This window comes from Brassica napus, chromosome C3 (genome assembly GCF_020379485.1).
Source record: "Brassica napus cultivar Da-Ae chromosome C3, Da-Ae, whole genome shotgun sequence".
In the NCBI taxonomy this organism is placed as follows: Eukaryota; Viridiplantae; Streptophyta; class Magnoliopsida; order Brassicales; family Brassicaceae; genus Brassica; species Brassica napus.
In genome coordinates, this window is record NC_063446.1 from 43,267,327 (window position 1) to 43,278,405 (window position 11,079).

The window sequence follows — 11,079 nt, forward strand, 5'->3', positions numbered from 1 at the left end:
GCCTAGATAGTAGTCGAGTAGCAGACTTCTGTAAAAGTCTTCTGTAAAAGAAGACTAATACTTAAGTCTGCTGCAAGCAAATTACATAAGTTTGTTACAACCAAAAGTGTGCTACATCAGCCTGTTACTCACAGCACAATACAATAGTCTGGTACAAAAGCCTACTACATCAACCTACATATATCCGATGAGGAAAGTCACCAAAAAACTTCATACTTTCCCTCAATTCTACCCAAAGAAGTGGATTAACCTTAGTCATAGAGACCGAGATGCTTGTAATCACGTTTCTCTGTGCCGTTTATCCTGGTCTCATCAAATATCTCACTCGCCATCTGAGACCTGATTGTCTTGATCTTCTTATCACACAGCTCATGAGGTGGGAATGGCATGTCAAGTGCATGACATTCTATATACTTCAAGCAATACACTCCACAGTCACCACTTTGTTTGTTTTGTGGCACCCCAGATTCACGCTCATGTGTGAAATCAACTGTGTACAACTCCCTCTCCGCACCGGTAGATAACATACGCAGCATATACGGCAGCATGTGTGCAATAGGCTTCACGGCCTTAGCAATTTCTGCATCCGTAGCGTAAGCAAGATAACTATCCCAAATCACTATGCGTCTCCTCGGGATTGATATCCAGCAAGCTACCCAATGATCGTTCTTAACCAATAATGGCACATATATATCATCAATCTCCAGTGCCCATGTCTTATTTGATCTGTTATACGCTGGTTCCTCTCCTGTGTAGTAGTCTAAGGCGCCAGGAGGGAGTAGTTTACCTGAGCCGTCAGGATTGGCAGGAGAGGCCAGAAACTCTGAGTACTTTGCTGTCCACATTTGAGTAAATACAGCATCCAAAATGCAAAATCTGTCGGACCTAAACCATTCAGGGTGCTTTGTGTATCGGAGCCTTAAGAGATTAATGCCAGCATCCATGTGCTGCATTTACAACATTAGAGACTTCTACATCAGAGACATCTACATGCGAGAGAAGTCTACAAGAGAGAGAAGTCTACATACCGTGTCAATCGACCATTTTGTAGGAGTTAGTAGTATGTAGAACCAATGACTTGAAGAACCTTTGACCTTCTGTCGCCATTTGCTGTCAATAATCAAATTAAATAAATAAAACACTACAAAGTCGTAATATAAAGAGCAATTAATTTAGGAAATAGATGACTTACGGGTCAAGTTTCACCCAATCAAGAAGAGCAGAGAGCTTCTGGCGATCAGGATTAGCAAATGGGTTATATCCCTGGCCTTGCTTCGGCTGGTTAGGTATAATAACCTTTTCCGTGTTGTTTCCATCAAAAGGAGACTGCTGAGTTGCAGCAAGCCTACGTTGCCGCTCACTTTTAGCACGGGCCACAATGCGAGCAGCTCTCACTTTACCAACTTGTTTCAGTTTTTTCACAGAACCATATTCAATGCATGATTGTTCTTTATCTACTACAACAACACTTATGCCTCCATTCTCATTTTCACTCTCACTCTGCATTTGTTTTCAGTAGAAAGAACACATTAATAACAGCCACAAATATTATACAAACCAAAAGAGAACATTCAAATGCACACGTTTTTCCACAGTTCCAAATCCAAATGCAAACAAGTTATTTCTTTTTCACTGATTTTTTTCCTCTTTTCGGATTGAGTGGTTTGGGAGATGTTTTGGTACTAACCACAGTGGCTTGGGTGTCTCTAGCTTTGGCTCTTGTTGTCATTCCTTTGGGAGCTGTTTCCGCAGCTTTGCTTTCCTCGGCTCTGCTTTCCTCACCTTTGCTTTCCTCACCTTTGCTTTCATCGCTTTCATCACCTTTGCTTTCTTCAGCGCTGTCCTTCTTAGCTTTGTCTCCATCAGATTTGTTTGCCTCAGGTACATCAGTAGATGAATCAGCTTTGGTGTGGTCTTCCTTCCAACCTTCACGCACCATCTTCTCAACAGCTCCCACCTGAGTTGTAAGGCCCTCAATCATGCGGGATTGTGTCTTCAGAGTGTTCTCGCATCTGCTCTGCCCCTCAACCATATTAGAAGTCAGGCCAGTTAGCCAACGAACTATTTCTCCTTTCATGGTCTCCACATCCAGGCCAGGGGACTCACGAGCCTTCTTGCGTGATTCTGCATCAGACTGTGTGCGAGAAGGGGACACTGTCTTCAAGCTTCGCACCATCTGACCAGCTTCCGTCTTCATCGGAAGGATCTCCACCTTCACATTTGTCCACAGTTTTGTTCCGACGAGAGGCCAGTGACTTTGTTCCCATGCCCAGCCTGAAGAAAACACTGCCTTCACTATGTTATCAGCCTTCTCATCTTCCAGCTCACCATCCCAGCGAGGGAACATTTCAGAGTAATCCTTCATAGTAAAGTTCTTAGTCCTAGTCTGCAGAAGATAAAACTATTAAGTTAGTATAAAACCACTTTATATCAAATTAATGCATATATAAACATAAGAAGCATACCTGTTTCAGCATATTCTCCTGGAGCCTTCTCTTGCCTTTGCCACCTAAGAAGGCAAGTAGAGGTGGGGTCGGAGAACCTTCTATAGGGTGACCAAACCCAGCTCCAAATTCAGGGAGACAACAGTAGACCCAGACTTGAAGAACCTGAACAAAGCCTTCAATAGCATACGTCTTTGTCAAGTCTACACCCTTCACCGACTCCATCAAGAATTTAAAGGCTACTCTTCCCCACGGATAATCTTCAAAAGCATCTAGATCCATCACTAACCTAGTCAGGCTAGCCCGTGTGGGTGGCGAGGTTCTTGCTGCTTCGATGAAGCCAGCGTAGATGGCTAGATACCCTAAACGCAGCCGATCATCTCGAGACCATGTTCTGCACATCTGACACGCTGTAGTTAATTCATCAATACTTGGCCCCCGGTCGAAATTCACTCCCATCTGCGCCCAAAATGCTTTCATGTCAGTCGTTACCTCAACCAACGGATTCTCGAGATTCTTCACATACTCGCAGTTCAGGCCAGTTATCTCTTCAAATTCATGCAGAGAAAACCTCAATGGTTCAACACCTACGAGACTCCACAACTCAAACTTCTTCTTGCAGTTAAGCTGAAAATACAGTATATAGTGCACCAGCCTTGAAGCCCATCCAAACTTCATTTCGTGGAACTTTAAGAACACTCCTACTCTCGAGTTCTTGAGCTCCTCCCATTCATCTGCCTCGAGTGCTTCTTTAAGAGCAGGGAAGAGCTTGCTGTCATCGCTGTAGTAGGCAATGCTTTTATTCGGAAAAGGTTCCTGGCCTACACTATACAGCCTCTGTGTGAAATCAAGTTTATCCATTTTGAAACCTGCAACAAAAAAGCACAAACAAAAAAAATTACACAAGAGAAGTCTACAAACGAATAAAAGAAGTCTACACGAGAAGTCTACAATTCAAAATGAATTCTATACGAGAAGTCTACAATTCAAAATGAAGTCTACACGAGAAGTCTACAATGCAAAATGAAGTCTACCCGAGAAGTCTATAAATCAAAATGAAGTCTACACGAGAATTCTACCATTCAAACTAAATTAATAACCCAAACTCTATCATAAATCGAGAATACGAAACCATCTAACCAAACTAAATTTGTCATCCTTCAACAGAAGCCAAAAACAGTATACAACAATTCAAAAAGATGTCTACATATCAACAATGATGTCTACCTTAAAGTAGACTGACTGGAAGCAGAAAATGGATTAGAGAAGAAACTAATAGGTTAGTTAACAAACTAAGACAGAGGTTACATGAATATAAGTCAACTAGTTAGGTTATTAGTTAAACGAGAGAAGACATAGAGAGATGAAGTACCGTTCGTTCCCTGGAAAGATGAAACACAGTCTGTTTGCTCGCTAGAGTAGAAGCCGTGAGACTGACAGGAAGCAGAGATTTGGACGATAAGCACCGTTCGCTAGAAGTCGCCGGCTCATATCTGAAAAAGAAAAAGGTAAAGGTGGTTACTTTTAGCAACGGAGCGGACGAAGCCGAAGACAAGCCGGAGACATTTAACTTACCTGAGCGACGGAGTGGACAACGACTAGTTTAAGCGGCGGAAACGGTGTGGCTAGAGTTCGCCGGAAATCTCCTCGAAAATCGCATGAGAGAGAGAACGGCGGGGATTAAGGTTTTTTTACCCCAAAAAAGCTTAACAAATCGTATTTATATTCTCGGTAACTTTTCTGGTTAGGTTAAAAGAGGTTTGGTTTAAATTCGATTTGGTTAATATTATATTGATTAAATCCGGTTAGGTTAAATTTGATGTGTGGACTTCTTTGTAAGTCTACAACGATTTTTTTCTTTCCCTTTATTATTTGCGAAAATAAAAAAAATAACTTACTAAATTTGTTTATTTATTTTTAATATTTATAATATATGATTTAACATTCTTATTCATAAATATGTAAATTTAATTTAAAATAGATTTTATGTAAACACCAATAAAATAGACTGAAAAAGACGTCTCCAGCTAATTAGACTTTTTTGTAGGTCTACGAAACCCTAAACCACAAATCTCAAACCCTAAATGTTTTGCTTGATAATCAAAAAGTCTCAATTATACAAAATATAAACTACTAAACATTAAGTTAATAAAACAAAAAAAAAACAAAATCTAAAATCTAACCCTATGAAATCAACCACTAAAAGACATAACATGTTAGAACCTTTTGTTTCTAAACTATGAACATTGTCTACCACATGATAACCAAATTAGTATATATTCTTGAAAATTGTTCAATTATATGAAATTTTAATCTATTTAGTTCATATTATCCATTATATTGATGATTAGTTAAAAATATCACTATAATTACTTTTATACATTTTCAAAATTAAATTTTTTTGATCAAATTAGAGTGTAGACTACAAACTAAGTCTGTAAGGTAGACTTTTTAGAAAGTCTAAACATTTGTAGACTTCGTTTTTTACGTGTAGACTTCCAAAGGATGGAAACGTAAAATACATTTCTGTTTTTTTGTTTGGTCATAAGGGTTAAATAGTATTTTTCACTACCCCTTTAGGTTGGTTTTGCATTTGACTGAAAGTGGGATACACTTTTAGGTTTGACTTTAATATTTGGGTTGGTTTTAGTAAATGTACCCATAAATTATGTAGAATTGCGAAAACGACAAGAAACTAGAAAAGCCACACCATAAATTATACAGTAAACTATTGAAATCAAAATAAATCTGGACTAAATCAAGTGCATTAGTTATTAGTTGAGGTTTGTAATTTTAATGGGTAGGGCGTAATTAAATTCGTATATATCTCCTATTCGTAATACATTAAATACATATATGTGATGATCGCAAATGTTTAAATAGCAGGAACAAACTAAGCTAAACTTTTGTAAAAAAAAAAAAAAAAAACTAAGCTAAACTTAGCTGTGAAATTTGACTCGAGTCTGGTGAACGTAAGAACTTATTAAATTAGATGGTTTAAAAAAACCGCCGAAAAAAATAAATAATCATTTGTTTTAACTTTGTTCGGTCTAATCATTTGTTTTAAGATTTAAATTATTCTCTAAATTAATCTAAACGAAGAACAGTATTTATACAGCCACGGTAGAACTATGACCAATTATTGTGTGACGTGGGAAGATTCCATGCACGCAGGATAATTAGAAATAACATAATCGTGTATATATATATTTCTCCTAAAAATCATATGTATAAAAATCTATATGAAGATTCCAAGCGGTGGTAGCGTAGTGGCAATCTCTTGGGATTTGGTGTGTATTCACATCAACAATGAGTTCGATTCCCCCCTAAACTAAATTACCATCACTTGGTCACTCTGGACTTGGATTTCGGCTCAAGTGGTTTACATGGTGGATCGTACCAGATGATCGGTTCACCCACAGGCATTAGTCGGAAGGTATTCTAAACTCGAATCAGGCAGTGTGGTAACTAGTCCACTCTATAGCACTAAGTGTGTTCCTCCCGAAGCCGACCGGATCAGCTGATAGTGTGTATAAAAATAAAAAAAAAAGATTCCGTGCAAATGCACGTAGGATAATTAATTAGAAATAACATAATCTAGTATTTGAGGTTTATAGACTTTTTAAATAATTTATCATCGAAAATTAAATTTATAACCAAAAGTGATCATGGTGGACCCAACTTTAGATTTTAGAGGTGTCATAATTTTATTAAAAACAGTAAAAAATAGCACAACATGGAATCGAGCCGAGGGTAGGAGGTCAAATGAGAATAATGCTAAACTAAATAATTTAGGAAATCTTCTGTCCAAAAAAATGAAAACAGCTAAGAATTAAATTTAAGATCTGTCAGCTGACCCACTGTTGGTCCGTCTCTGCCTTGCATCTGATATGTATGTTATCCCGGCTGGTTATCCAACCATTTAGACCTTAGTCACTCCTGATCTCTCGGCTGTTGTGGATCTAGTGCTCATAGATCCTGCTCCTCTTTCTCATCAGGATATTATTCCGTGTATATGTATCTTCTTATGTGGTCGAACCAGTTTTAGTTTCCTCTAGTCATGTATTCCTATTTGTGGTTCATCGTCTGCGATCTCTCATTCTCTGCTCTGGAGATACCAGTATCTCTTGGTACTGCTAGAAGATGCAAGATGTCTACCTTGAAATAGTCGTTGACGTAGTTGCTAACGCAGACGACGTGTTGAATGATGAAGACTATGTGGATGCAAGGTGCTGAGCTGGAGTAGTGTAGATTTGGAGAACAAATGTGTATCTTGGAAAAAAAAAAGAGGAATAAACTTGAAGATCGAACCAGTTTATGACTTAAGCGAAGAGGAATAAGTTCATTCCAAGAAAAAAAAGTTGCACTTATTGATATGGAAGATGTTCATATTCATGGGTTCCTTGGACAAGGGTTTTGGGAACGCGAAGTATAACTATAAAATAATTAAGGGGTTGTCTGTATCGAGACATAAACATAGAAACTGATTTTATACAGAGAGAAGCTCTTGAGTGTGTTCTTGGTCGTGCCAAAACAGTTGCTGAAGTACTTGACAGAGAAGAGAAATAAGCGGTGTAGCTTAGGAATCTTTCTGTAGCATGTGTTATGGTGTTAACACCAGAGGTGTAAAAGATGAATTAAGCAGATCTTGTAATAGGTTGTTTAAGGAGATTCTAATAAATCATAGGTGTTTAATTGTATTTTTTTTGTCTCTCGGTTTACCTTCTCTAGTACCATTATGGTATCATCTTTGCACTTATAATTGGTATCAGAGGAGGACACCTAAGTGGTACAAATTATCGATTTAAGGATTTAGGTTGGGAAAAAATGATTTGGAGGTTTAATAATAATATCTATTAATATTTATTCAAGTTAACAAAATTGTAAGTGGTTTAGTAGTTTGAGTTTACAATGGGTGTAGTTTTGGTCACATGTTTGATTCCTTTCAAATACAACTTTAAAAAAATTCAAAACGACATTGTTTGGAATCAACAGAGATTAGCTAGAGACGGCGATTAACTTCGTCTAATCAATTTGTTATCCGAGTTAATATTGTTTTTAATTTGGTTTGATCAAATTAAGTTGAGATTTAAAATGGTTATTAAAGCTAAGTTAGTGCTTTAAATGGTCTAGAGAATTCGTGTTTTTTTCAACCAAATTTGAATTTTAGTGAATTAAATGAGAATTTTCCGTAAAAGATTAGACTTGGTGGAGAGGAATTTATAAATATATACTGTTTCTATTTATTCAAAAATTAGATCCGGCAGAAAGAAGAATACAAATGCTAGCTCATATATCATGTATACTGTGATATTTTGTTGTTCTAATCAACGGTGATACTTATAAAAAAAAAAAAAATCAAAAATCAAAAATCAACGGTGATACTGTTTTATTTTGCATGTTTTCTATTTTGTGAAGCATATGTGATTTCAAAACTAAGTTATAATTTTCTGATTTTGAGTACATAAAATAGTATTGTTGAATTAATAAATATTGTTTAATATATTCATTTATTTCCGTCACAAATCCAAGTTTTATTTTAGGTAAATAATATAGTATTATAGTACGATGTTTAGTTTATTAATCAGCTTTAACCTACTAGAAACACCATCTCACGGTATTTTTAATAGAGTTAATTGCTTGGTTCTTCTTACTTTTAATCAGCTTTTATCTTCTAATTTTGATTTACTCTAACATTTTTTATACTATAATATTTTGTTGTTCTGATTAGTTATAATAATAGATTTTGCATGCTTTCTTTATATTTTATTGATTGTTAACGTTAAAGTATAAATAAGACATGTTAATTGACACATCATAAAAAGCTAAGCTGTATATTCGCACGGTTTCAGGGATTCACGTTGCGTTTAACACACGGTCACGCATGAAGAGAAAGAATCTCATAAAGTTTTGTGACAAATTGCTAGATCTCCCAAACCGATTCTTACAAAGACATTTTATTAGTTTTTTTCTTATATAATGAGTATCCTTCTTCTTCTTCTTCTTCTTCTTCTTCTTCTTCTTCTTCTTCTTTTTCTTTTGTCAAATAATGAGTATCCTTCTAATTCATCTATATTCTAGTGATAGAAAAAATGTGTAACTTATAACCTTAGAAATTTATAAATACATAATGTATCTATTTATAGATTTAAAAATAAAGGCACATAACTTTTTTGAAATATTATTTTCCGCTACATGTAAAAAGGTTTTTGAAATAATGTTTCCCATTTGTAATTACTAGGATAGGTTTAGTTAGTAACACTATGAATTCACATGAGCTTAAAAATAAAAAAAGTAATTATTATAAAACTGTTATAAATCATATTGTGGATGTCCATAACCAGCCCGGTCCATAATTGGCTCATACCTAGAGAGAGAGACGGCCGCGCCCTAGAGAGAGAGAGAGCCGGTGGCTGGAGAGAGAGAAACCCTAGTTTCCCTTTTTCTTATTAGTTTATGATTTCTTTCCATATTTGTATTTTCTTTCTCTAGTCTTTTCATTATTCTATGACGGTGTAATTCCCTATATATAAAGAGCTCCTTATGTTTATGAATAGTATATAACATACATATTCTATTCTCTAGTTTTACAACACATTATCAGCACGATTACGCTCTAAACCCTAAGCTAAACTCCGAACCCTAAAACCCTAATCTCATCCCGGCGATAAACCCTAAACCCGACGACGAACCCTAATCTAATCGAGAACCTAAAACTCCATACTCAAGGCGTTCCCGATCTCAGCACACGACCTCAGTCCGTTCCTCAGCTCGCGACTTCAGCCTGTTCGCGAGACACGATCTCAGCCTGCTCGACGTGACCCGATACCGTTCGATAGCCAGCACGTTCACGACCCGATAGCTGCTTGCTCCCGTTCGCGACTCGTCTCAGCTTCAATCCGTTCGCGACATACAGCAACCCGTTCGCGACCCGACAGCAACGATCGGCTCGCGTTCTTCTCTATTCGGTGGTCCATTCAACCCGACTTGAGGTTTAGGTAAAACTAAAACCTAAGAAACCAAACCCTAAGGCAATAGATCCAATCCCTAATAACCTAAATTGAATCTTATTGCTTGATTAAAATCGAAACCCTAATTCCCTAAAGCCTAGCCGCATGCATACCATGCAAACCCTAATCGAAATTTGATTTGATTGTTTATGTGATTGAATGTTTTGAATCTGATTATCATCACATAGAACCGATTGCTAGGATTGATTAATCTCATACTTGAATTTGGTTGATTGAATTGATGAACTAATTGAATGTTATCTTGCGATAGAAATCGCCTAAGTTGATTAGTTCTCATATTGTTTAAAACTTGAAACTGACCGGCTTGTTCATATTGAAACCCTAATTGCATTAATTTCAATTAATATGATCGTTAGGTTGATAGTAACTAAACCCCTTGATGCATTGCTTGATTGTTTTATTGAGGTTTCATGATCACTTAGAATCGTTCTTGCTAAAGATGAATAACCGATTGCATTAAGATCATATAGAAACCGATTGTTAAGATTGTTCATACTCTTGGCCGTGCGGCTTGTCTTGCATTATGCATGTTCGGATTGTTTGGCCGTGCGGCTTGTTAGCATATCATGCATGCATAATCGTATGAACTAAATGCATCATATTTGTTTGGTCGTGTGACCAATTTGCATTATATATCTAATTGTCTTGTATGCATTATAAGAACATTATAAATCCTAAGAATGAAATATATGATTTCAGATCTCGAAAATCAACAACTTGGGTTTTGCTGCCCTAAATCTCTCTAGAGATAATTACTTGCAATGGGCACTTGATGCTATGATCATCCTAAAATCCAAGGGACTCGGTGAATGTATCACCGAAGGCAATAATGCAAGTGAGAAAGACAGATATGAAGCTATATTAATTATACGCCATCATCGTATTGAGAGCCTCAAAGATCAGTATTTGACTATTGAGAATCCTCTAGACCTTTGGACAGAGTTGAAAACGAGATATGATCACCAGAGAGCGGTGTTATTATGATTGAAGGAATCTCAGAATCCAGGACATCAAGTCCGTGGACGAGTATAACTCGGCCCTGTTTAAGATAGTTTCTAAATTGAAACTGTGTGGTGAGGATATAACGGATAAGGATATGCTTGAGAAAACCTTTTCCACCTTCCACACAAGCAATGTGTTGTTACAACAACAGTACCGAGAGAAGGGCTTCACAACTTATGCTAATCTGATCTCTTGTCTCTTGCTCGATGAGCAGAACAATGAACTGTTGATGAGAAACAGTGAATCGAGACCTCCTGGAACAAACCCATTACCTGAGGCACATGCGGCCGTAGAGGATAAGAAAGAGTCGAACCATGTCCAGAGTGGTAGCCAACACGGCCGTGGTCGGGGAAAACGGCATGGACATGGTGGTCGAGGCCGAAACTTGTTTGGTCGAGGCCGAGGCAACTCATATGGCCGTGGCCAAGGAAACTGAAAGACCATGTATTTTATCCACTTTCAGCCATGGTCTATAAGTGTTTTAATATATATTTACTACTATATAGAGTCTATTTAGAGTATTTACAGGTTCAGGTACGTTCTGGAGAAATATGGTGATTTTGGAGCCTTTTGAGTGCAGACAGCACAGACGTGTCAGATGT

At 37.1% G+C, this 11,079-nt stretch overlaps 1 protein-coding gene across 1 annotated transcript; it reads right to left on the reverse strand.

The window, feature by feature from the left end:
• Positions 1-251: 251 nt before the first annotated feature.
• Positions 252-10,844, reverse strand: LOC106404172. Its single transcript, XM_022710637.2, has 8 exons — positions 10,750-10,844; positions 3,817-3,937; positions 3,572-3,602; positions 2,466-3,313; positions 1,688-2,386; positions 1,193-1,500; positions 1,029-1,110; positions 252-947 (listed from the first exon to the last, which is right to left on the reverse strand). Exons 1-8 carry the CDS (start codon positions 10,842-10,844, stop codon positions 252-254), a joined length of 2,880 nt encoding a protein of 959 aa, XP_022566358.2.
• Between the last annotated feature and the right edge of the window lie 235 nt (positions 10,845-11,079).

What these genes read in the sequence shown, in the direction of transcription:
- LOC106404172 (XM_022710637.2), bottom strand. Translation starts at nt 10,844, where the DNA reads ATGTCCATGCCGTTTTCCCCGACCACGGCCGTGTTGGCTACCACTCTG. An exon ending in TACGGCCGCATGTGCCTCAG is followed by an intron (nt 3,938 to 10,749) that starts GTAATGGGTTTG and finishes TTTCTTTTTCAG; the next exon opens with ATATGAGCCGGCGACTTCTA. An exon ending in ATCTTTCCAGGGAACGAACG is followed by an intron (nt 3,603 to 3,816) that starts GTACTTCATCTC and finishes CTTCTGTTGAAG; the next exon opens with GATGACAAATTTAGTTTGGT.